The sequence below is a fragment of the Corapipo altera genome, unplaced genomic scaffold (genome assembly GCF_003945725.1).
Source record: "Corapipo altera isolate COAL_440 unplaced genomic scaffold, ASM394572v1 1b, whole genome shotgun sequence".
NCBI classification, from domain to species: domain Eukaryota; kingdom Metazoa; phylum Chordata; class Aves; order Passeriformes; family Pipridae; genus Corapipo; species Corapipo altera.
The window spans coordinates 8,322,176-8,349,282 of NW_020884881.1; the positions used below are offsets into that span (position 1 = coordinate 8,322,176).

Here is a 27,107-nt window from a genome sequence, read left to right on the forward strand (position 1 = left end):
ATTAAATCTGGCAGTTCATACAAATGGGTGGGAAGAAAAAAAAGCCTGGGAAAGTTAATCAGAATGGACTGGGTGGGGGAAAAACAATAATGGAGATAAATTTTCTAGAAAAGCATAAGATCCAGCTGCAAAACCGGAAGATTGTCAGAGCTCAAGGGAACTGTGATCTGCTCCCCCCAGATACTGCTTGTGTGATGGCATTTTCCTAAGAAATGGGAAGTGCTAAGCTGTAAACAGGTTTAAATGTCAGAGGGACCCTAAGTGCTCAGGGAGGGCAGCAGGGAAAGCATGGGTCTGCTCCAGCACTGTGGAAGTGACCACAGCACCCTCCAATTTCTCTCCTACTTACCTTGTGCCCTCGGTAAAAAGCGATCTCTTCCACGTTGGCAATGATGCGTGAATGTATGAAGCGCAGGTAGCCCTTCCTGTGAGCCTCCTCGGCCACCAGCTTGCCAAACTTGGGCGAGCAGGCTTTGAGCACACGGGCCGTAGCGTAGACGACGAGCCCAGCCAGGACCGTGGGCCCAATGGGGTTGGCCCCCCGGGATCGCGCTGTGCGGATGAGGGTGTAGGAGGTGAGCACAACATCCAGGATGGGCTTGGTGAGGTTGGAGTAGAGGTGTGCCACAGACTGTGAGAACATCATGATGTCCTCGGTGAGAGACTGGTCAGGGTTGGCCAGCCGCCCGTCCATGCTGATCACTTTGTAGTAAGTCTGGTTGGCAAAGTAGGTCTCATAGGCGTGATCCACCAGGCGCGTGCGGAAGGCGAGGGCCAGCTTGCACTCCAGGTACCGTATGGTGCTGTTCACGAAAGTGGCTGGGATCGCAATCATCAGCCATTTGATTAACTTGAAGATAAAGCTCCTGGGCTGTTTTTCCACGATGCTCTTCACAATTTTCCCATCGAGGGCGGCCACATAGATAGAGAGGAAAGTCCTGGACACCAGAGCGAACGAGTGGAGGCAAAGCAAGCCCAACTCGGCACTCACCAGCTTCGGGAAGAACAGCTTGCGGAGTTCCAGCAGCTGCCTGAAGAATTCCGCGTCCACGGCCGGGGAGGCTCTGCCCCGGCCGCCGGCGCGGTGCGGCGCCGCCTGGCCCCCCTCATCCTGGGAGCCGCCTCTGCCGCCCGCTCGCTTCACGCGCCCGCGGATGATGGGGTAGAGGATCTTGAGCCCGTACGCCGCGGCCAGCAGACACGCCGCCCTCTTCGCGGCGCCCGTCCTGCTCCACTGCACCCGCCGGGCCGCCGCATGCAGCATGTGGGCCATCCTGCCCGCCGGGGCACCGCTACGCGCCGCTCCTACCGCGGGCGGATCATGCCCAACGCGAAGGCCGGTCCCGCCGGGTCTTCATTGGGGCGCTGGGCCCGGCCCGCCGCCGGCCGCCCTGCCGTGACAGATGCCGAGTGAGCGCTGCCTCCCAGGGGCGATGGTGCCTTCAAAGCGCGGCGCGTTGCACAACGCAGCCCTGCGCGGCGCAGCCCGCCCCGCCGACCACCATTGGCTGCGCCGCGCGGGGCGGCACCGGCAGCGGCCCGGCAGCCCCGCACGGCCGCCGCGGCCGCACCGCTATAGCTCGGGGCGCGGCCGCACCAGCGCCGGTAGCGGCAGCAGCTTGAGTGCCCCGGAGCTCCGCCCTGCCCCGCGTTCGCGGCGGGTTCCCCCAGCGCTTGGCTCCAGCCGCACCTCTGGTCCCCCGGCGCTCGGCCCTGCAGCGCTCCGGTTCGCCCCCGGCTGCGTCCGCCCTTTCCTTCCGCCTGCCCTGCAGAGCAGGCGCCGCCTCCGCCCCCGGCCCCGGCCGCGGCCTCGCCAGCGGCACGGGGGGAGGAGGGGACGGCGGCACCGGGGAGAGCGCGGTCCCCGCGGCAGCCCCGGCGGACAGCGCGTCACCCCCGGCGACCCCGAGCCTCCCCGGGGCGGGAGAGCTGAAGCGCCGCCGCGGGGGGGGGGCGCCCGGTGCGGGATTGACGCGGGCGAGGGCGGGCGCAGCCCGGGCCGGTGGCCTCGGGCGGCCCCGGGTCGGAAATTGGTCGGGCGGCCGCGGGAAGGACTCGGGCGGCTCGGCGTCTCCGGGGCAGCGCCTGCACAATTCGCGTAATTTGTTTCCTGTCCGCTCGCCGAAAGGAAACCGGTATTGTGTTCTGGCAGCCCAAAACAACCCCGGTCGAGTCGCACGGCCCCTGCAGCAAAACCCGGCTAATTTCGCACAAAGGAATCAACCGTAAAGACAGTTGTCTTGATGCTTTATTTTTTCTCTTTTCCTAATTTCTTATTTCTACTTCTTACCTTGTTTGGAAAAGGTACTGTATTTGAAACTGCAGGGGGAGGATCAGAGTACTTAAAAAATACTTCAGGTTCTTTTACACCTTGAAAATGTAGCAGTAAGGTAGCTGTACAAGGTGGTATATGATAAAGCATTAGTTTAGGGTGTGTATATAAAAGCAGAATTTAAGAATGTGCTGAGCATATAGGAGTGCTGAGCAGCCCAGCCTTTCCCTAGAAATGCAGAGTAAGGCCACCTGTCTCTCGGTAACTCAGCAAATGCTAAGTTGCTTTACTGTTATAAAGCAGCCCCCTTTAGTGGGAGCAGAGTGCAGTGATGATGCTTAGAGAGCAACAGAAGCTTCAGGATGAAGGAATGATATGTTTGATTTGAGAGTGAGCAAGCTTTGCTTTTAAAAATCAGACATCATTTATCAAAACATCCAGGTGCCTTCCAAAAAGTCCAATAAGCCAAGACCAGGAGGAAAAGACCGAGAAATGTCTATTTCTCATTTCTTCCTAGGAAGTTGCACAAATTTTGTCCACAATAGGCTGGACAGATACTTAGAGAAGATATGGGGTAATTTTGGAGTTTATTGTATTTTTACCAGTGAGGACAGGCTAGAGATTTAGACAGAGACCTTTCTAGCCTTTTTTTTTTTTTTTTTGAATAACTCAAAGCTAGAAAAATGTCAAAATCTGACCTAGTGCAGTTCAGCTAACTTTCAGTTAGTAGATAGGCGTGATTTCACTGCAGGTTGTTTTGTCAGTAAAATAGGAAGGTTTTTCAGTGCACAAAGACACAAGATACACTGACTAAGAAATTGCTTTACTTAGACTTTGTTATTTTTTTAATCGTGATCTCCAACTGCATACTTCCCTTTCTGGCTTGTGTGTACCACAGCATACTCTAAGATTTTGCCAAACCACAGCTATTTGCAATATTCCATTACTCTAGTGTTCTCTTACAAAGGGAAAGTTCACAGATCTCTTTTGGTTCTGCATGTCTGCTGACTTTTCACTTTGCAAGATCCTGGACGACTGAAATTTCTGGTGGCTTGGTGGTTAGTGCAGACATACACCCCACAGTCAGATCTGTGGGAACATTTAAGTGAAGCAAATCTGACTGTGCAGTGTTTCAGTCAATAAAAGGAATGTATTTCCTCCTTTTGAAAGGATGAAGAAAAGCCTAAACTGTTCTTTAAATACTCTCTTTCTTCTGTTCTTGCTGCCTTGAGAGTTTTGCTCTGCCACAGTCCTGCTCAGTAGTCCGTGCACAAACTCCTCTTTGTGAAGCATGGCCTTAGGTGTTAGATTTATATAATTTTTTAATGCTGAAGGCAACAATTTTACTACATTTAGTCATAATAAAAGTTCACAATATTACTCAAAAATAATTAATAAAGCTGCAGTAATATTGGTGCAGTGTTCAGTGAAGTTTGAGTAATTGAAGCTGTGAGATTGGAGGGATGTTGATATTAGAACCAGAATGTTTGGGGGTTTATCCTCTCTTAAGGAAAAACACATTTGTTAGTGTCAAATGATTGTTTTTTAGTCATATGGTTAGTTTTCACCAAATGCATTAAAATAACTTGTGTGCAGGAACCAATAACTGAGGAGGAAGAAGAAATGGCAATAATGAATATTAGAGTGACTAACGTCCATGACTGTTTGAATACGTAGGAACTAGAGTGTAATCATGGCAACTGATGTCTCTTTTTTCTCTTTTGTTTTATGCCCACTGGCTCCCACACCAGCACTTGGTCCTTGCACAACTCTGTGGTTGCAATGGAGGTAGTGGAATTGGAATGTGAAGGCTATTATGCAAGAGATATCAATCAGTCCTACTCCATAATCATTTTTTGTATCTTTTGATTCAGTGTTTGAAAAAACAAAGCGTGCAACATTTTAAGCAAAAGGCCATTTACCTGATGTTTTATATGATCCTAACAGAAGGTCCCATTGCTGTTATGTCAGTGTGCAGTAAACTGGAATTTCCTCACTGCTTATGGAGATACCCACTGTGCCATAAAGACATAAAAAATAAAAAGTAAAGATACTGAAAAATAGATATAAATTATGTGTTTTGAATCATTACTATTTATGATCTTTAACATTTAGATATGCATAGGTCATGTATACAGTATGTAGCAGCTTCTATGTGGATGAGTATGTGTAAAACATGTCATGAATCCACACAGTGCTTGTTGTTTTCAAATACTAATACTGAACTGTAAATAATGTCTAAAATATGATGTACTGTAATATGGTGAGCTGGGAACGTCTGTTATTTTCTTTAATTTTGAGCTGTATATTTTATCATAGGGGTGTGGGAATAGTAGGACTCAGCTTGAGCCAGATTCAAGAGAGGATGAACATACAAGCCATTAATCAAGTAAATACCTTACTCTGAAGCACTTCCAAAGTTTCTATTTACTTTAATGTCATCACTTACATAAGTACAGAAATACACTCACAGAATGAGTTTGCGATGTCAAGGCACACCAATGACAAATATGATGTTTTTATCAGAAAAGGGTGATAAGATACCTTGACCTTTGATTTCAAGTTTGTATCAGCAGAAATTATCCGCTTATTCAGGCTAGTTTAGAGGAGCTGTTGACTGTATTCATATACCTCAGTAGAATATCCAGACACTGTAATTCCTTTAGGATCTGGAGATCTAAGCCGAGCAAGGAGCTTCAGGGTTAAAATCACAGATATAGAAGTGTAGCGCTAAATCTGCATTATATGGGAAAAACTGTTGTTTAAACATGTCTTAAAATGGCTTTTGGTGGTCTCTTGGCAAACACATGCTTCTTCTTCCCAGCACCCCCCACGACAAGTGTTATCCATGCAGGAATGTCCTGGGAAGGTGTCCTGAGGTGTTTCCCATTGGCCTTTGTTAACTCCTTCCTGTGATTGGGTGTTCCTGTAAGCCCCTTGAGACTTCTAATTGGTTACTCTGTGAATCCTCCTAAACCCTATAAATGTAACATCCCCAATAATAAACGCTCTCTTGCCTCCTCTCCACGCCCGGTGTCCTGTCTCCCTGCCGGCCATGGGGCCACGTGCGGGGGGGAGGGGGGAGCACCTCTCCCCTCCAGGCTCAGGGTCAGAAAAGACCCCTGAGAAACCCCTGGAGTTCCCTTTCCCCATCCTTCAAAGTGTCGCAATGGTTCTTCAGATGGAAATGGAACTAGAACTGGGCCACCCCACGTCGTGGGTGGGGAAAGGGATCAAGATAGAAGCTTGTTGAAAAAGTGTCACTGTGGTGAGACTGGTCTGATCCTACCAAGCAGCTGATTCCAACTCTTTTGGTCCTAATGGGGCTGTAGGGTACCCAGAATAGCCAGAGGTGTGTTATGGCAAGAGAGGAGAGAGGAAACAGGGAGATCCTACTCTGTTGTTTGGCTCCTGAGTGTAGACATCACAGAGATGGTGTAAATGGGGGGCATTCCCACACCAGGAGTCCTCTTTCCCTTACTCTGTTTCCCTTACTCTTACAGCATACTTGCTGCTGTAAATTTGAACCCTGTATGACTTGTGGGTTCTGATAGTTTATCCATAAGGGATTTGAGTAATCTGACTGATGGGACAGTCAACAGCAGACCAATCACAAACAATTCTGACTTTTGAGAACAGTGGCATTCTAGACAGAATACAGCTCTAGAAAGAAGTGTAAACAAGTTGTTTTCCCTTTACAGAGAGGGACAAGGAAAAGGCCAAGGATGGAGAAGATGTCAGCTGTTCCAACCACAGTAAACTGCCAAGTTAGGATCTTAGACAAAGAATTAACATTTCAGTATTTACACTTAAATACTTAAAAACTTAAATATCTGTATTTTTTTAGACATATTTCTCTTTCTTGTTAAGCTTATTTCTTATTCTATACAGGTAATTCAGCTGAATCAGCATGTGTCTTTTATGCTTTCAGAAGTCTTGAATATGTTACATATGTTTTTCAGGTTTTGCTTTGAGTTTCTTTCTGTTTAAGGTTTCTATTCTCAGATCATCTGAAGAAAATGCTAATGCTACTTTTTTCAAGTGCATTTTGAACACTTTAAATAAGCTATATGCCAAGTGCAATAGTACAGGTAAAAGTGGTAAAGTCATGTAGCTGGTATAAGTTAGCAATGGTGCTACTGGCTCTGCCCTCAGCAGAGCCAGTGTTCTACTCTGCAAAAGTGCAGGCAGGAATAAATCCAGGAAAATCATCTCTTCTACTCATACACCCCAAACACGGGATCTGCTGCCATCCTTTTGTCATGCCTCAAGAATTTTTGAGGGTTTGCAGCTGATATGACAACACAAAGATCATCTACTGTAGTTTATTTATTAACTCTTATTTGGGAGACTTCTAAATATTAAGAAGAAGCAAACTGGTTCAGACCAGTGCTCCACTGAGCATGGGAATCTGCCTCTAACAATAGCTCTAAGCAGATACCCAAGGAAGAAAAAGAATTGCAACTACATGTGATGCTGCCTCCCCTGCTACAGCTTCATACTCTCCCAACCTCTGACCGTTAACTGTGAGAATTTTGTGAGTGAGAGGTTTTTCTGTTAAATATTCTACTCTTAAAAGTACTTGTCCAGTCTCTCTTGAAATAATGTAAACTCTTATATAAATAATAATGTCTATGGCAAGCAATTCCTCAGATCTACCATATCATATATGAAGAATCCCTCCTTTCATCTTGATATGACCCTGACTCCCACAGGCTCCACTTTATGGTCACCTATGCCTGTTCTGGAAGAGGCATTCAACAGTGGAGCTCACTCTTCCTCACTCTCTCCCACTCTCGCCCAGCAACTTTCCCATCTCAGGAGTTCGTCAATCTCTATTCCATAGCAGCCCCCAGCCATTGAGTACAGTGATACCAGAACTAAATATTCTCCTCCCTTTCTTTTGCATTTTAATAAATGGCAGGACCTTCCCTTTTATTTCATTCTTTCTTAGTTTTCTTAAAACCTTAAGTAACAGATGTTGTCAGCAGCCTTAATTAAATCCATCAAGACTACAGCAATCACTCTTTTCTACATGTTTATGAGGCAGCAAATTCCATCTGCAGAAGCTACACTATAGGTCAGCTTTTCACATGCTGACTTATATTATAGTTCCTGCAATTTTTTTATGCAGAAGTAAGCTTTCTGGATTGCCACAGAATTATTATTTCTCAAAATTGTCACATTTGCTACCCTCTAGTCTCTAAAACGACTCCAAAATCAAGTTATACATGGTCATAGTGCTTCATTATAAAACTCTTCAGTGAATACCATTTAGTCCTGGTGCTTTGCTAGTCTTTGTTCTGTCTTGGTTAAGATGATTTTGACTGTCTGTTGTTATTTTCACTTTGGACTGATCCTCAGTAAGTTCTCCAGAAAGGATTCCTGCATAAAGTTCTCCCCAGTTTCCTCATCAATGAATACCGATGCGAGAAAACTGACTTATCTTTTCTGTAACATCCATGTCTCTTCTGAGCACTTATGTTTTACCTTGGCCCTCAACTGGCCCTCTAGCAAGCTTTTGCTCCTAGTTGATGTGAAGAAGAGTGATTTAGTAATTTGGTTCCTTTGCCTAGTTGTTTCCCAAATTCTTTTTGACCTATCTAATTGTATTTTTGTGTTTCTCAGAGTTCATGTTCCCTACTGTTATCTTCTTTTGAATGCAGTATAGCTATTTGCTGTGGTTCAGACTGTTTCTTTTTTTTCAAGTCTGGTATCCTTCAGCTTTTTCCTAGCACATGTAAAGATTTAATTCTTTTAACTCCCTCTCCTAATTTGTTCTTAACAAGACTGACATTGTTCCCTTACTGGAGTTAGCACATCTGCAGAGGATTCTTTGGTCTTTTTTAATCTTTATAGAAATACTGTTTTCATAAAATGGGGTTTTCAGCTCGAGATTCTGAAACAGATGTCATACATTGTTCTCCATCAAGCCAAGGACTGCACCTAGTCTTGAGGGTTCATTCAGTGAAAAATTATTCCATCTAAATAATACCAGCTAAGAATGGCATCTGCTTCATATAGCAATGTGTCAACCTACTGTTGTCAGTGATACTGTCCTGGCTGGTGGTTTGCCATGTAGATTGAATCCCATGTTCTTCCCAGATGGGCATTGGATTTTTACCCAGGCAGATTAAGTGCTTCTCTCTGAGCTGACCGGTTTGCTATGTTTGGAAACTGTTTAGCCTCTCTACTATCTACTGTCTCTATACCCTTTTAAGGTGAATAGAGGAAGGGCCTTTCATTAAATCAATTGAAAGAGAGATCTGTCTTTCAAGAGGAGCTACTTTTAAAAGGAGAAACTTTGTTTTTAAATCAAGTTTTGTCCTCTCTTTTAAACCTCCTCAGACTCTTATCATGACTTTGCAATATCACAGCCATCTTTTAAAAAGAACTTTTTAGGGCAGAACAATCATCCAGGTTAGTGTAAAACACCACAGATAGTGTTGCTTTATCTGCAGAAAATAATTTGAGGAGAAGATTTCTTATGTTGAAAAATAATTGAAGCTGTCGTGTCACCTTTCCAGGATTCTACAAATAACTGCTAACTACCAGACTAAATAAATCAAACATAAAGAAAAGTGCACTTTTTTCCTTAAATCTAGACAATACTATAGAAAAGTAAGGGTAATGGTGATACAGAAAACATGATATATTAGAAAAACAAAAGTAAAAGGTATTTGAATATGTTAGGCATGAAACGTCATCTTAGACATAGTATTAACATGTGAAACATGTACATTAGATGAAATTGAAAATAAAAATTAATGTTTGAAGTGATGAAATTAGTTAAATTAACTTTCATTCTGTCATCTATCATATGAGCTGTAGAGGCACATAGACTTAAAATATAGATATTACTTATTGTGATGATTTTAATCGAGTGTTGTTACAATAAACGATTATGCATACTATTCAGATTCTTTAAACACCCTAATCAAATTAGAAGTATTACAAAGAAAAAAATCTTGGGTCATTTTTAATATTAGGCTCCTGTTATCTACTCTGAGCATCCTTCCCACTGATGTACTAACGCTAAGCCAACTTTAGTACCCTGAGAAACATTAGGCTAAAGATAGCTCAGTAAAGAAATGCCACAGGAAAAGATTCATGTAAAATTTGATGATTGTTTTGTAAATGGGTGCCTTCACTTGCTGAAACAATGGCAGGGAGTCACAGGGAAGGGAGCGAGTGGAGCTGTGTTGCTGCTAAATGCCCTGGGAGCACAGGGAGCACCCCCAGCAATGCATCTCTCCTGGAGGGTTTGTCACATTTGCGCACAAAAGGTCATCAGAGAGACCCAAGGGCAACAACGCTTGCTAGTAGAAAATGCTCATTGATTCCCCTGTTGCCCCTAAGTTACCTGAGGAAGAGCGGGATGGGGAGGAAGGTGCTTCTCTCTTGCCTTAAAAGTATGGTGGTTGTAGCAAAGACAAGCTGGCCCTGAAAGACAAATCAATTCACTTGGGACAGCAAGAGGTTCATGACCCCCTTGCAAAAGGGCAATGGCTTCTGGCAGCAGCCTGTATGGAAACATGGTGGGTAGAGGAGGAGCAGCAGCAACCAGAGTATCACTTCCTCCCCATTAGCTGCCTTGCTTGGTTTTCTGCATCCTTCCCCTTTGGCTGTCTGTCCCTGCACCACCCTTTCCTTCTTCTCTGCTAGCCTGGGGACATGGAGAGCAGCTGCCCTGGTGCTCCCAGGAGGAGGAGCCCTGCAGGAGGGCCCTGTGGCCCTGCTGGGGGGCTGCAAACCATCTCCGTTGTGGCCATCGCCCCCACCTCCAGCCCTCCCTCCCTCCCTCCTCAGCAGCAGAAAATGAACTGGGTTGGTGGCAGTCGGTGAGTGAAACTCTTCGAAGGCTGACAGAAACAGCTCCATGCTGTGTCGGTGTTCCCTCACAGTCTGGGCAGCGCTGTGGTTTGTGTGGTGACACAGCCATCCCGCCCCAGACAGGGCTGTCATGTTTAGGCCCAGTGTTTCTCCACAGACGGGCTGGGTGAGGCCTTTCCTCACACCCTCAACAAACAGCAGTGGTTACCATTTGGAGAAAAAGATGTACAGGTATTGAGATGCACTGAAATAGTAAAATACCACAAACTGAGTTGTAATGTTAAAAACAAAATAAATAAGATAACATTCAGCTTCTTTAGGTGCTGTGCCATCTGCCCATCTACTAGAAATGTAAACCCCACAGATTTTGCCAGCCACTGGGAAGCAGTGTTGCTAAACACAGCTTTGTAATCTTCCTGACTCTATGCAGAATCAAACTAAAAGAATGGCTTACTCATCTGGAAGTCTTCCCAGCAAAATGGAATTTCTGAATGTTGCCTCTGTGAAGCAGGGGGAAGGGAGAGATTCAGTTTGAAAAAAAAAAACCAAAACCCCAAACCCAACATTGTCCGAAATGTCTGTCTGTCATACCCTCTGTAAGAAAACACAGCGTGTAGGAGTATTGCACGCACTTAGCAAATACAAATCAACCTGCTGCTTGCTGCTGCTGGTAGTATCTGTCAGGGTTCCTTAAGTGAGTCTGGGATTTGCATTTGAGGTGCAAGAAAAACTACCTGTTACTGAGGCTTCTCCCCACTGCAAGGGCAAAAGTTATGTATGCATGTTTAGAAAGTTTGTTCTAACCTTAAGAACAGGAAAATAAAAAAAAGTCATTCCGAGGGGATATTTGATATTTCTAACCCTCAAAAATGTCCTAATCTTACCGACCCAAGGAATGCAGCCGTGCTCACCCTGCTCACAGCAGGACCATGACATCCAATTTTGTGCACTATGTCCTGTAGGCAATCCATTTCAATTCATTTAAGGCTATGTTTTACAAGTGAGATACATAGTTAAAGGTATAACTGTCTCCTAAGGTGCACAAACAACAGCACCTTGTAGTGACAAACTGTTGTTCTTACCTTTTTTGTGGAAGGTTCACAATATTCTGTACCAAGAAGGTAAAAGCTTGTATCGTGCTCCTTTGGGTTTTTTGCTGATATATTTTGGAACTATGTTGCAGCTTGACAAAGAAAATTAGGAGAAAATAATATATTGACAAAGATTTCTTAAGTTTTAAGAAATTACAAATTGATGAAATGTTGCATTACAGGTCAAATGGCTAAAAGCTTCTTCTGTTTTCCTTTCTCATGTTCAGTGTAGTAGCCTAATATACAATGTGGTCCTGTCCTTACCTGAGTAAACCAAGATCAGTCAAGGTGACTTCAACAGAGATATATTGACTTAACTACCTGAATATCCATTATAACATAACAGGTAACATAACATAACATTAGCATAGCATAACAGAACACAGCACAACACAACATAACATAGCATAACACAACATAACATAACAAATTTGTGTCCTAAATTCTCAATAACATTGATGAGCAATTAAAGCCGTGACTCAAGATTATACTTTTGCAATTAAAATAATAATTATTTGCATTTTTAGGAGCAGAATCATATTAAAGCAGGAAAGGAGAAAACAAAAGGTAAACGGTTTTAGCTACCTTGGATTTTACATTGTTATATAAATGCTTTAGTGGATTCACTTAGATAATACCTTCAAAGCATTTAGAGTGAGATTCAAAACAGTAACTTAACAGTTGAAATATTTTTACCTGACTTTTAGGGCAAAAGTCTTGTGCTAGGTTTACTACACTGAATTCCAGCAGGAAGAGGAGGCAGCCAGAGAAGGGCATGAATGAATGAATGAATGAACGAATGAATGTGCCCAATTTAAGTTTTACTGAATTATTTCTGTTACCATATTACATTGGTATGTGCTGACACATGGCATTGCTTGAAGCCTCACAGTGACAACCACATGGTCAGCTGGCCTAACACATGCATACACAGCTATTCTTCTGGGCTGTATTAAAGAGTGTTAGGCTCACTGAAGTACTTTATTTGGCATTTGCAAAAGTAGGCCAGCTTATTTGTATTTTGATTCAAGAGAATCAAACTTATCCCTGGCAGAAGATGTTTCAAACAGCAAAGAGGAAGAAAACAGTAAGAGAAAATGGCTATAACCACAGTAAGTGAAGTCAGTGTCCTAAGCAGGGAAGAAAGAGGCAGTACAGGGAAGCTCCACCACTGAAGCTGGTATCCCCAGTGCCCAGAGCAGGTGCATAGGCATACAGAGAAGTAGGAGAAACAGGCTGACTGTGTGGAGACAATCACTGAAATAAAAACGTTTACATAAGGGAATGTGGGACCAATCAGCACCTTGTTGTCTTCATCACTTTCCCAGTCTCCTGGAGGCCTATGAGTTCTCCAAAATATCTGTTTTCTCAGGGATTACTGGTCTAAACCACATAATTGATGTTAAAACTATGTAATTTGCTTCAGTGGAGGAGGGAAATAAGGAAAGGATCCAAGTCAGGATTGTTTTTAATAATGTAGCACTAAATTACTAAACAGAGTGGTAATTTTGTAATTGCTATTACACAGTTATTAGTAATTCAGTAATTTAGAGGTGATGGGAAGAAAATATCTGGGACACTGAAGGGAATTGGATACATCTTAGGGGTGTGGACCCCAAAGTAATATAAATTTTGAAGTGTTGATTTGTACACAGGTTGATTTTACTTCTTAACTGAAAAATAGATATTTTTCCACAGAGGAAATCAGCCTAGAAAGCTAAAGATAATAATAAATTATACTGAATATTAGTTACCAATGAACATGTTGGGTATATTGGTTACAAGTAACCTGCATTCAGGAGAGGAATTACATTTCAGAAGAAAAGCCAGTACTATTTTTTTTTCTTTTTGGCATAGCCTTCAATTTTCAATATCCATCTTTCAGTTAGAAAAAATAAATCTTACTTGTTTTATTTTATTAGTCTGCTGTACTTGATACTGATGATTTTAGGATCATTATTAAGTCTCTACAAAATGATGGGGTTTTTTTCCTAAATTTTCCAGAATTATCTCCTTGATATATTCAAAGTGTCAGTTGTATCTCTTTTTATTCCTTGCAACAAAAAGTCTTTCTGAAGTCCCAGTCATAGAGATTTGTCTTTTTTTTTCTTGTCACAAGACTATTTTCTTTGTCAAGAAAGACAAATTTGGAGAACAATAAACTCTTTGTGTCATTATGGATGGCACATCTGGTGTATGTAATCTTGCTAGTTTATTTGCCTGCTATCTTATAAGTTACCCAAAAAGCCCAAGTTTAAATTTTTTAAAGACTTTTTTCTTGCCACATTTATCTTTTATTTGAAAGAAATATTTTTTAGCCATTATACACAAAGTTTGAGAAATGAGTGTTTAAGGACTAAATTTTTGGCATCAAGATAATAGTGACTTATTCTGAATATGACCGAATTATACTTGCAGTCTTTTTCAAGGCCATAAAAAATAAATTAACTGCTAACAGGGTGTGAGAATTCAGAGGTACTTAATCATGTGGTTTTATTATTAGGAATTGTTCACTAAGTCTTTCTTGCTAATCTCAAAAGAAATATCTATCTATACTCCTAGTCTGTTGTTGAAGCTTTTGTCAAAAACTTATTATCTCCTTTAAAAATTTAAGGAATACTTTGAAAAAAAGAAACTTAAATCAAAAATGAAGCTTCTGGAAGTATCGTCTCCTAAAAGTTCAGCAGTCAGTTTAGATCTTCTTAATCTCTATGTGGTTAACCAGATATCAACCAAAAAAGACAACACTGGTGAGTTTTGAGTAACAGTGTTCTGACTTCTCAGAATCAGTTATTTTTAACTATTACTGCTGTTATTTTCGTTCTTGTTCTTCCACTTGTAACTTAATGCTCAGTGTTGTTTTATTTTTAAAATAAAAAATTGTAACTATATACAGAAATTATGACTGAATAAAAAGTCAGGGCATAAGATGAATCAAATAACCTTGGCTACAGCCTATGTGACCTTTGAAGTCTTGTACACTGTCCTGGTTCTGCCAGGAAAGGGTTAATGTTTGCAACATACACTTATGCACCTTCCTCATTTTCTATTCATTAATTTTATCTTATATCCATTTCTTTTTCCCTTTGCCGTTGAATGGGTCCATTTGTAATCCACTTCCTTTTTCATTTGGGCATTTGGAATAATCTTGTCAGTTCTACCCAAATTATCTTTCCTAAAATCCATTATTAAACTTCTAAAGAAACGTCACTGCAACTTCAGTCCTACTCTTTACCTGCAGATGGGGTACTGAGAGACATTGTTTAGTGGTGGACTTGGCAGTGCAGGGTTAATGGCTGGACTCAATGATCTTAAGGTCTTCTCAAACCTAAACAATTCTATGACTCTATGACTCTTATTTTCTGTGACATATTCTCATAAACCAGATTGTGGAAAATTTGTTGTCCTATGCTGAGGAAAAGTAGAAGATGACTGAGGAGGGCAACAGAGCCTGTCCACACACAGCAGCTGACTGTGAATAATTTTATACTATCATGCCATTTAGAATAGAGTTTTTGCATTTTTAGTAAAAAAAGAAAGAAAAAATATGGCTTTAAATGGATTAAGAAGTCTAAAACAACAGCTTTTGTACTCAAGTGAAAATTCAGGAGCCTCAAAAGTTTCTCCAAGCCCAGCTCTGACATACCGAATAATTTCATTGCAGAGAATGTGAGGAAGCCAGTCCACGTGGATATCATTGAAGATGTAAAAAAACTTCCTGGGAGACACAACTTAGAGCTTCCCACGTCACCACTACATACACAACATAAGTCAAACCTGGATGATCTCCAGAACAGGTACTTGTGTAAAATAGGCAATAGTTATGCTAAAATGAAGTTCTGGAAAAGGTATTTAATTCATGATGGTTTTATATTTGGAGTGTTAAGAAACCATATACATACCGTAGTAAACAGGGAGTTTCACAATCACTCCTGGCATTCCAGTGATACTCTTACTGTGAGAGAGTAAATAAATAGATTCTGAATAAAACACTGCACATGAAGCTGAGAGATTTTTAAAAAAAAAGGCGGTGTGTTTTTACTCATGTCAGGTACATACACTAGTTTTATCTTGAGAAGCAGGCTGTTCAAACAGCATTATCCACTTACACTGCTTTCCCATCCAGCTTCAGACCCTGACCTGACCGAATCACACACAGGCTGCTCACAACTGCTTAAGAATCAGGCCTTTGTAAGATGTGTGGAAAAATATTCCTAAATTATTTTGAAATTAATACTCAGAAAATTTAAATCTTACAGATCTTGTATCTCATATTTCATAGGCTGTTTTTTGTTCATTTTACAAGGTTACAAAAGCAAGTACTGGACAGCAGAAGGCAGCATCTCTCAGAGAAAGTAAAATACCAGCATAATGTAGGTTTATTTTTCCTATGATATAAAACTAAAATTGTTCAGCAATTGCTGTATTTTAAAGTTATTTTTAAAAGAGTGACCAAATCTCATCGATACTGAAATATGTGAAGTCTTCCTCTTTAAGACTATTTTGATATATTATTTTGCAGTCACATTTTATATTTATTCCTGCAATTGCTTACATTTTTCTGGAAAGGCTCATCTTGTTTTAGGCATTTTGCAAATTATTTCAGAATATCTGTGCTCTAAGCTAGTCATGAAGAACAGAGCTTATGGGAAAGGAACAGAGGCCAACAGCAGGTAAATTAAAAAAAACCAGAAATGTGAAATGATGGAATGTGACAAACATAAATAAAAGTGAACTTAAGTGCAAGTCGCAGAACCAATTCAGCAGATCATTTACCTATATACCTAGTGCTAAAAATGTATTTATATCCATGTCTCCGCAGGATAACATTTGTGTGCATGCTTCAAATTAAATAGGTACTTATGTGTTTGCCTGAAATAAGCCCTTATAGCCTTATGGTTTTTTTGTGAAAAAGTCGTATCATGACATTCAAATACACAAAAATTTTCTCTTCCTTGTGGTATATGCGCAGAGATGTAAAAGATATAGAAAGGTTTGATTATTTTGCACTTTATGCTTAAATCAAAACAGTTTCTGATAAAATTCTCTTTGCCATGTTTTGTCTAGTTTTCACAAGTAGCTGAATTACTGTATGTTGGTTCTAGTATGGAACAAGAAGACAACTGAGCAAGAGCTTTTATCACTTGTTCATTGTCTTCTTAGGGTTTTCAGTCCTCTAACTGTACACAGCTTCCAGAAGAAAAGTTCAACACAAACCTAATGGGTGACATTTGGGAACAGACCTATGAAGAGAAGCTGCAAAAGCAGGTTTGGTTAACATTTTACTTCCACAGAATTATTTTAAACTATCTTTCTTTTGTTTTGTATGTAGATAAAGTGTAATTGTGAAGATAATTATAAGCAATCAACATCTCTTGTAGGCTGGTGGCAACGAATAGTCCATATATACAAATATATTTGTTTTATTGTTCTGAAATAAGCTTAACTTGAGCTTAACATTGAGCTCTCAGCATTGCTGATATCTGCAGAAAGAGAATTAGTCACATGCTGCTGGCTTTCTTTTGTTTCTGGCTTGTAACATTGGTTAAAGAAAGCTGAAGTGTATTATAGTTGGAGATACAGCTTTCTTAAACATACAGTTGGTGTAACTGGGTGTTGTATGATCCCAGTTGATCCCATGACCTAATTTTTAATCTTTCAGTGTGAGTAACATAGTTCTTACAGTATTCTCAGTGCTCTAAAAGGATCGAGGAAAGCCTGCTCTTTAACTCATTACCTTTAAATAACAATTGAGTTATTTGTTCTGATGCATGTTACTATTTTTTTTTTGTTAACTTCAGGATTCTTAAAACAGTCATCCTTAGAAAAGTAATAGCAAATACAATATGCTTTATTTTTTAGAAAATATATTATGCTTTATTTTTTAGAAAATATATTATTAATTTGAAATAATAAAACAAATTCTATGTGTATCATCAGTGGTATTATAAAGTCTTGAGGTAAGTGAGGAAGAAGTACTTCAAAGGCTTCAGAAAGGGAGATGTTGGGTTGTTCAGAAAATGAGTAGGCAGAAACGCAGAGGAACCTGACCTGAAGAAAAAAGGAGCCCAATAAAGGTGCTTTCAAAACACAAGGACAGTCTACCTCAATGTGCAAGAGAATGTGTAGGTCCCAGAGGCCAGTTTGGCTGAATCAGGGAACTCCTGACTGAGCTCAAATGCAAAGAAGAAGTGTAGAAGGAGGGATGGGCAACCCAGGAAGAACACAAAAGCATACCTTGATCTTGGAGGGGTACCATTAGGATGGTCAGAGCTGAAAATCACAATGGGTGAGAAGGGTGATAAGGAGGAATTCTCTAGATGTTTCATCAAAGAAAGAAAATGAAGGAAAGTGCTAAATAGAGTTGAGACGTAGTGACAAAGGACATGGAAAAGTCTGAAGCACTCAAAACCTACTTTGCTTCAGTTTTTTCAGACAAGTTCTGCTCTCTGGCTATTCTTCAAGCTCATTCGGGAGTTGGAGGAGAGTGGTGCAAAACAGTAGTGAAGGAACAGGTTAGAGAATCCATAGTAACCTGGACATAAAGAAATACATGAGACTGGACAGAGTCCATCCAAGTATATTGAGGGAGTTGGATGACATCACTGCAGGGCAGATATCTATCGTCTTTGTAAGACTGTGATGATCAGGAAAGCTTCCCAGTGACAAGAAATGTGTTATATTCATCTGCAAAAATGATCTAATTGATCTGGGGAAGTATCATCTCACCTTTGTCTCTGGAAGGATTAGGGAGCTAAGTTCCCAGAGGCAATTCCAAGGTACATGAAAAACAAGAAGGTGTCTGGGAACAGCCATCAGTTTTTCCAAGGTTGTACTGTCCCTGGTGGACTCAATTGCTTTCTGTGCCAAAATTAGTAGCTCAGTAAATTTGGGAGAACAGCAGGCATTATTTACCTATACTTGAGGAAGGCTTTTGACAAGGTTTCCCATGGGATCGTGGTAGCCAAAATGGAGAGGTATGAATCAGATAAATGGACAATAAGATGAATAAAAAACTGTCTGTTGCTATCATACTCAAAATAGTTGTCTGTTGGCTAAAGTCTACTTGGCAACAGGTCAATAATCAGAGAATGGTTTGGGTTGGAAGGGATCTTAAAAATCACCCATTTCCAACCCCTCTGCCATGGGCAGAGACACCTTCCACTAGACCAGGTTGCTCAAAGACCCATCCTGGCCTTGAACACTTCCAGGGGTGGGCCATCCACAGCTTCTCTGGGCAACCTGTTCCTCACAACCTCACAGTGAAGAATTCTTTCTTAATATCTCATCTAAAACTACAGTCTTTCAGTTCAAAGACATTACACTTTGTTCTATCACTACATGCCCTTGTAAAAGGTCCATCCCTGGCCCTCTTGTGTTCCCTTTAGGCAGTGGAAAGTTGCTGTAAGTTCTCCCTAGAGAGTTCTCCAGGCTGAACAACCCCAACTGTCTCAGTCTGTCTTCATAGGAGAGGTTCTCCAGCCCTTTCATCATCTCTCTGGCCCTCCTCTGGACCCACTCCAACAGGTTCACCTCCTTCTTCTGTTGGAGGCCCCAGGTCTGGATACAGCACTTCAGGTGGGGTCTCACGGGAGCAGAGTAGAGGGGCAGAATCACCTCCCTTGACCTGCTGTTACGATGGGCACACCCAGCAGTCAAAGGCAAGTGATTATTGCTCTGAGCAGCATATGTGAGAACACGTCTGAGATACTGTGTCCAGTTTTGGGACCCCCCCCAGTACAAGAGAGAAATGAGCAAAGTGTTGCAAGACCAATGAAGGACCACATAAACTGTTAGGGGATTGGAGCAGGTGTTGATTATGAAGAGAGTGAGCAAAGAGGGCTTTCATTGCCTGGGAAAGACCCGGATATGGGGTGAACTAACCAGTGTCTTCTACAGTCTAAACAGAGCTACAGACAGGACAGAGCCAGAGGTGCACAGAGAAATGGCAAGAGGTAGAAGGCACAAGTTTCAACAGTGGAAATTCTGTTTGTACAGGATAAAAAATAGCCACGAAACTGGCTAAGCACAAGAAGAGGCCATGCAGCAGGTGGTTGTCCTGAACATTACTGAGCAATCTGGCCTTAGCTTGAAGCTGGCCCTGTTTTAAGCAGGTTGGACTAGATGACTCTTGAGGTCCCTTCCAGACGAGGTTTTCTGATTCTGTCAACTTCAGTGGAACTTCAGATTGTTGCAGTCTATCAAGCTTGTTCATACTATGGGAGGATGGGATGCTAAAAGGACATTTTGCGTATTAACATTGATATGCAAATGTGGAAAAGTGTAAGTTATACAGAACTCAGTTGGGCTGTTAGCAGGTTTGAGCTTCCACTGTAAAGATAAAAAGAAGTAAAAATGGTGGGAAAACATGTATATTCTTTGTAAACCCAAGTTTAAAGTTTTAAAGACTATAGCTATTATGTGTATTCAGAGTTTGATAGCTTCTACTGTTTTCTCAGCCAGGAAATAGTCTTGATCAAGACTCTTGGAATACTAAACCTCCAAGCCAGTGCGTTTTCAGGAAGTCTGATACAGTGCTTCAGGAACTGTTTGAACCATTTCATAGGTAGGCAGTGATTTTACACTAAAGAGGGAAATAACAGTCAAGTTTAATTAAGAAAAATACTAAGATTATCTGAAGCTTATTGCTACTTGTCTTTTTCACTGATTTTTGATGCTTTTCAAATAGAAATTGAAATCAAATGGAAAGACTAAACATACAAAGCTATTTCAATTTGCTGAAAGGCAGCAAAAGCTGAATTTTGGGTAGGCATTTGGAACCATGATCTATTTTTTTCAATGTCACAAACATGATAGTGTTACTGAATTTACCTTGAATGATAGCTCAGATTTACTAAGAAGCCACAAGGAGAGTGAAGCTGCCTCAGGTCTCATTAGTTCTGGTCACTGTTACAAGTGCTTTTCTGATGACCTTGATGCAGTAGCATCAGTTGAGCAACTCCACCTACTTGTTTATACTTGGAATTCCACCAACAAAGCATTTTCTTTCCTGCTCTTTCATATGTGATCCTGCTATAGCTCTTTTCCCCTATAATTTTTTCAATAATACTTTTATGGGAATATGCACTTTGTTTTTTAAAGAATGGTTAGAAATCAAGAATATATTTCTGTTTGTATGTGCTGATTAAAAATATTTCTAATCATAGATGGTTTAGGACCAGACTCATTTGTACTGAACATTTTATATAATTTTCTTTCCAGGAACTCTTCCCTTGGATCTAGGGGTTGTACACAGCTAATCTTTCTTTACTCGTTTTATTCTATGAGTCTGCCATCTGGTTGAAAGTTCCTGTCAGTGTCTAGCTTTGGCTGGATAGAGCCATAAAAAGACCATATAGTATTTTGCTGTTCCTGAAGTACCTACAGCCTGTTTGCTTGGGGACTTAAGTGACTGATAATCTCACTGGTCACACGATAACCAGGCACATTAGCTTCCTCTCAGCCACCTTATCTTTCACTCTTCTTGTAGCTTCTCTTGGTTTTCTCCAGCAAAACCTAAAATGAGGATAGCATTCACCTTGCTGTATATCTGGGACAATTCCTCATTAATATCTTTACATTAAAGCCCTACATAACCTTACTGCACCTACACCTCCCCTTTCATTTCTCCCCCAGCCGTCAGACCTACACTCATCTGTTTATGGCACCTCCTGTTGTCTTCTACCCATTTATGGCTCACTAAAAACATCTCCTTTCCAACTGTTCTTCAAATCCATTTCTTTATATTATCCTTGTTTTGTTTTCATCCATTGTAGCCATAAATTCTTATACCTCAAGAGATGGCAGTTCTTTTGTGAAGGGACCTTCTTTCACTGTGAAAAGTAGAGTGTAAATTTATACAATTGTTTAATGTAGCATACTGGTGATGTAATCAATGTGCGTAATTCTGAGAGGTGTGGCATTAAATATTAACCAAAAATTTTATATGTCTTATTTTCTCATCTACTCTTAACTTTTACTTTGCATTACAAAATGTTCAGCTGGAATTAAGAATAACCCTCTGAATTGGTTCACAAAACAGTTTTACCTTCCTCACATATATCTGTCCAAATTTTTCCAGGAACAAAGTCTAGTGTGGTTAGCCTTTTAAAACTGTTCTGGGGAGGCTTCTGTAAGCAGAGGAAACTACTTCATTGAAGTACTGTAGAATCTTTATCCAGTTCCAAGTATTTGCTGAACAGAACACCACAGAAGTTTTCTGTACTACATTTCAGTTTTCAAGTTCCATTGACAGCATTGCTCAAAACATTTTAAAGAAAGGTCGTTTTTTGAATGTCCTTTTTTGCCAATTCTTTGTGCTTCTGAAGACTCTTAACTTTTTGCTCAGAGTTTCTGAAAGGTCAGATCAGCAGATCCGGCCTGGAAAAAATACAGTCAAAATGTTAGATTAAGAGCTAAGTAAGTGAAAGCATGATAACTTTCAAGCCTCTGATGTTTGCATGATAACATCTTCAAAATCACTAATCTCAGAAGTGGAGTAGGGAAGTCTGGGCAAAATAAAATGTCTGACTGGCCGCCTGACAGTGCAATAGAGGAGTTCTGTGCTGAATCAGGATTACTGATCTCAAGTACAAATGGAAGTCACTTGTTAGAGAGATCAGGAATAAAGCAGTACACAGAGCTTATTAGGCTTTTCAGTACCCAAGAGAACTGTAATCTTGAGGAACAAACTACTTTTATGAATAGAGGAAACTATCTTCCTCTTTTTTTCTTTTTTTTTTTTGTCCCCTCCCCAAAGTTGCTGCCTTTGGTCAGCTAGTGGAGCAGCAGTGACATACTGTGGCTGCTTTTATAAATCACACCCTGGAGGATGTGCTCCATGGCTTGGCATATTTGGAGATATTATGAAACAGACCCCCTTTTAAACCAATCTTACTATAAAGTAAAAACTAAATACAATAAAATACATAATTTTTCAGCTGAAAAATTGCTCATTTAGGACAAAAACAAGTATGATGAGTAGTGAAGTATTTGAGATTTTTATCATCAAGTTATAAAGTGTTGTGTTAGCAGTCAGTATTTTGCTTCTTTGCATACTAAACAAAATGTTTTTTTTTTCTTTTCTACCCCCACTCCGCTTCATCCCCCACCCCCAGGCTAGACCCTATGAATTCTGCCAGGAAAAATCCAGTCATAATGACCAGTAAGGAATCAGAAAACTGTGAGGGAATAAAAGCACCAGTATTTGATTTTGTGAAAGAAACTGCAGAACTGAAAGCTCCCCAAGTTGGAAGTGGTTGTTCCTTTTTGGCACTGTTTGAAGATGAGAGCCAACCAATCCATAATAATCCTTCCACAAAGCATTTTAATCTTTTTGTTAACCAAAGCAGTACTGACATTTTTTTCATCCATTCTGATGTTAGAAATCAAATGACTGACAGAAATTATCCTTACAACACTAGAAAGGCTTATCCTGCAATCAATAAAAAAAAAAGTTCTGTAGACAGACACCTTGAAGGCATTTTCACAGCTCCAGAACTCGTTTTCCTTAAAAGTAACAATGACTCAACTGCAAGCTACAAGGAAACCAGTGGACTTCATAAAACCGACCTGCAGAACTTCAATGAGGGACAGCACTACTTCATACCCTGTGAAAAGAAAGAAAAACATGCAAACTTTGAAAAAATTGGTGCGTATCAAGATTTAAAGGACATGTATTCTGGGTTTTATTCTCCTTTTAAAGACATATATTCTTATAACCAGAAATGTATCTGCTCTGACTGAAAACATGCTATGAATTTTCTGATTGCAATCACTTAATTTTAAATCCAATTATTTATTTTAAAAACTTGACAGAAAGCTTTGCTTTCAAATTGCATTTATGGTATTACATTTTAAAATCAAGGTTTACTTTTTTTTTATTTTAGAGACATTTGCTTATCACCATGATCAGCAGATTAACTTAAAGGAGAATGTGCAGAATTATTCAAGAAAAAAAAGGTAAGTGCCATGGAAATTATCAAACTATTAACTACTGATAACTACAGAGACCTTACTGAATTGGAGAAATCCTGCCAAGAGGACAGGAAGGTAAAATTCTAAACAGTATTACCAAGGAGTCAAGTTTTCCCAGTGAAAATAGTAGTGCATAATGTGAGTAAACTTATGCACAGGTAAGCCCCTTATACCTTTGCTCATCTGCCTATAATAAGTACAGAGAAATACTGCTTCATGGGACAGTTTTGAGTTCCTGAAATTAAGATCTTGCTTTGGCTTACCCCCTAAAAGACTCTGCCACATTCCACTGGCTGCAGAGGAAATTAGTATCTTCCCTGGGCTAAAGTAAGCACATGTGAGTGCCCCATATTTTACAAAAGACATGTTTTTCAAAGCCTCCGATCCATAATATCTTCCATTTTACAAAACAGCACTATCTTCTGCCATCTCTCCAATTCCATTTTGCATTTCAACAGACATGAAGTTTATGAAAAACAGATTCTTGGTGTAAAATCTCAGTTCAGAAGTAAGTTCAGTCATCTCAATAGTGGAAAGCATTTTATGGTTACTGAAGACAAAATAAAAGTTGAAGACAGAAAAGTCACAAGTGAGGACTTTAACTCAGAAAGAAAATAAAAATACAGGAGGGAAAAATCACTCACCAGAGAACTTTGTGTTTGCATTCCTCAGGGATGACGAGTCCATGAAAGAAACAGCCTGGAGACAGAACCAGCTTTTTAGATTTGAAGAGGTAACTTTTTAAAGAGACATATTTTTTGTCAAAGCTACTGTTTGCAACGTTCGTTTGAGGCGGAGAAGGAATATCCACAACAGTTAGAAACTGAATATAGCTTCACTGAATTAACTTCTGTGGAAGCTTCTTTGCCATCCTGGTTTATAAAAGGAATTCAGAAAGAACTGCTTCTAGTGAAGTGGTTCAGATAGACAGCCCTTACAGGTCCGCAGTTCACATGCTTTGATTCACACCTCAGCTGATGCCTGAAATACATTGTGTAAGTTACCCATCAACCCTTAGGATCAAATTCTACAGGCAGTGCCCAGACATTATATGCAGGATGCTTCAGTATTGTAAAGGAGCTTTGTGCCAGTATACATATACTGGCACATAGTCTGTTAGATGTTTTGCCTGTAGAAGTCACCCAGGTACATATGGTTCTGCTCAGGGTACAAATACCTCTTAAAATAATTTGTGGTTCAGTGCAGTGGCTCCTTTATGTAATATAGAAACTGAATGTTCCTCTTAACCCAAGGTGCTGATCCAGCTGAACCCTCACTATTAACACTTCATTATTTTTTACAGTTTACAATAGCACGAGAGAAAGAGTCTAAATTCGGAGCAAGTTCAAATCTTGATGAGATGGAGAAAAGTTAGTATCATTTATATATTATTACTTTTCTTTTTCTCCACACGTGAAATTGAAACAGTTACTTTTAAACCCAGGGAGAATGATCTTTTTGGGATGTTTCATTTGTTGAGGGCTTGTTTTTCTGATTCATACAGCACTGTAAAAAGACAAGTAGCATTACCAGGTAGCTAAGAACCATCTGTGTTTGCTTTTCCTTGAAGAAAGATTCTCTTCCATTAGACTATATGCTGTCATTCCACATGTGGACAGAGGGAGGGGAGTCAGCTCCCTCGGTAGCTGTAGCTGTAGGGTCAGCTGTGCTGGCTGCATTTCAGAGCAGAAGATCTCTCATGGGCCTCCAAGAAAAAAGCATGTAACTTGTATGGCAGCCAGTGTGCACATGGAGTCTGCTGTGTTCTCTCACAGCCCTTGCTCTGCAAAGTCCTTCTTGCTTTGGGTAGCACAGTTCTGCTGCTGGTGCAGCTGCTGATTAACAGCACAGCTGAAGCTTTGGGGCACCTGTCTCACAACTTCTGCTAAGATATGTTTTCCTGAGAGGAGAAGAACTGGCTACTGCCTTAGATTGCCTAGATTGAACTTGCTAACATTTTATTCTTTAAACAGTATCTTAAAACTGCATCAGAAATAATAATGTTTAATTTTACATGCTGTACTTGAGAATTGGATCTTAGGGGAGTTTCTGGTGAGTAGCCTTTCTTTTTCATCTATTTTTCAAGATATGGAGTCACCACTCAGCCAGTCTTACAGTTACTCTCCAAGGCAGACTGAGAGCTATTTGAGCTGCAGTCCTGACACAGTGAGTACACCCCACAGCCTCTGAGGGTTGGCAGGGCTTCATTCAGATCATATCTCCATTCTTGAGGGCATCTAAGGGTGGATGTAGCTGGAATCTTACTTATGGTTTTGCCTCGTACAAGGCAAATTCATGTGTGAGGAGGACAAGAAATTATTAGCTGTAAATTTTCCTAAGTAGTTTAACAGACATGTGGTCTGTTCTGTTGATAATGCCTGGCCATGTGGAATTACAGTAGCATGACTGTGGGAAGATGTGAGCTTGAAGGTCTGCATTGGCACTGAAAGCCAGGAGTACATCCTTGGGAAAAGAATGAAAAAACCCACTAACAACCTAAACCAGACAGCTCTGACCTTTCTGTTTATTTGACTAACTTAGTTATTAGTTAGTCATTAACTTAGTCCTTAGTTATTGAACTATTTAAACAGTTGCAATCACACAATTCTATTCAAACAGCGCGAAGAGGAAGACACAGCCAAAAAGACAGGATATCTGAATGAAGAGTCCTTGAAGACACATGATGCCAACCTCTCAGCAAGCAGAGAGGCCCCCAAGAGCTTCCACACCAGAACTGTGCCTCTCCAGCCCAGCAGTAGTTTGGCTAGAGCAGAAGCAAACATTCTGCAGGATAAAGGCTTAATTTTTTGCGCCATAGAGGACGAAAATAAAAACCACGCTGCCCCATCCGAGGGCAGCTCATCAAACCGAGCCCTTAAGAGAGAGCACGTCACTCGCAGCACCAGGTGTGATGTTTGGTCGCAGACTGAGCGCTCTGTGACAGAAGTAGAGAGGGCGGATGTGGCCACCCAGTGTGGCACCCTGCGGGTGTGCAACTGTGGGGGCTCCCTGCCCGCTGCCCGCAGCCCAGTCGGGGTCCCTCCTCCCCGCACCGCCGGCACCGGGGGAGAAGACGAACTGCCAGCGCAGGAGATACCGCAGCCCGCGGGCGCCGGCAGCGCGGCCGGGACCGCTACCCTTCCTTCTGAAGCCGAGTACCTGAGTTTGGCTGGCAAAAGGACTCTGGAGGTGCTGAACTACATTGATAAAATGAAGGAGAGAGATAAGCAGTGACCAACTAGATGGCATGGGAGGAACACAGAAGTTTTGTTCTGTTCTCAGGGTGTTTCATTCGCTTGACATGTTTTGATTTTTCTAGCCTGGTTGGACAAAAAATATTTTTGCTGTTTGTTTGCTTTAAACTATTAATACCTATGGATTTCTGTCTAACTACTGCTATCTCTAAATATGGGTTTCTATAAATATCCAACTGTTAATACATGATTTTACAATACCCTAGTAAATATAAGCATTAGGAATTAGATTGGCTTTCTTACCATATATCCATAGGATTCTGTAGTTTGGGGTTGACTTTGCTTCTTTTAACGTAGTAGAAAGATGCTGTTTCACTTCAAAACATTTTTGATGTGGGTCTTAGTTCAGAGCTATTATCTGGTTCTTATCCATTTTAACAGACAAACTTGACTTTTCTGTGTTCATACTAAATACAAAAATGGAAAACAACAGAAAATGTACATCTGCACACATAGAATAGAATGTAATTTAAAAAGAACTAATTTATTATTTTTTAAAAAAGCTGACTTTTCCTTCCACAGCACATTTATTGATACACTCTCTGGCTGTTAATACTAACAAATCTTTCATGTGTTTCTGTATTCTGTCTGCAAATTAAAAATTTGAACTACTTTCCTCTTCACTTCAGTATTTATGTGAAGTCACAAATCACAACAAAATAAAAGTTTCTGATAATATTG

General features: G+C 40.8%; 2 protein-coding genes across 6 annotated transcripts in view; one reads left to right on the forward strand and one right to left on the reverse strand.

Moving 5' to 3' along the window:
• Positions 1-1,392, reverse strand: part of ABCD2 (ATP binding cassette subfamily D member 2) — a 45,592-nt gene extending 44,200 nt beyond the window's left edge. The window contains exon 1 of the mRNA XM_027640011.1: positions 350-1,392. Within this exon, the coding sequence (XP_027495812.1) occupies positions 350-1,273 (924 nt within the window). The 5' untranslated portion in view covers positions 1,274-1,392. The remainder of the gene's footprint in view (positions 1-349) is intronic.
• Positions 1,393-2,209: 817 nt separating this feature from the next.
• On the forward strand, positions 2,210-27,107 carry CUNH12orf40 (chromosome unknown C12orf40 homolog). 5 transcript variants are annotated; one of them, XM_027640012.1, is made up of 13 exons: positions 8,730-10,113; positions 11,724-11,763; positions 13,811-13,946; positions 14,861-14,993; positions 15,503-15,569; positions 16,360-16,464; positions 19,656-19,762; positions 22,314-22,846; positions 23,085-23,157; positions 23,845-23,905; positions 24,476-24,542; positions 25,259-25,338; positions 25,792-27,107. In XM_027640012.1, exons 1-13 carry the CDS (start codon positions 9,947-9,949, stop codon positions 26,404-26,406), a joined length of 2,184 nt encoding a protein of 727 aa, XP_027495813.1. In that variant the 5' UTR covers positions 8,730-9,946; the 3' UTR covers positions 26,407-27,107. The 5 variants fall into 5 exon arrangements, with proteins under 5 accessions (XP_027495817.1, XP_027495813.1, XP_027495816.1 ...); XM_027640014.1 differs by having other exon boundaries at positions 8,731-9,810; XM_027640013.1 differs by lacking the exon at positions 8,730-10,113 and adding an exon at positions 10,123-10,336.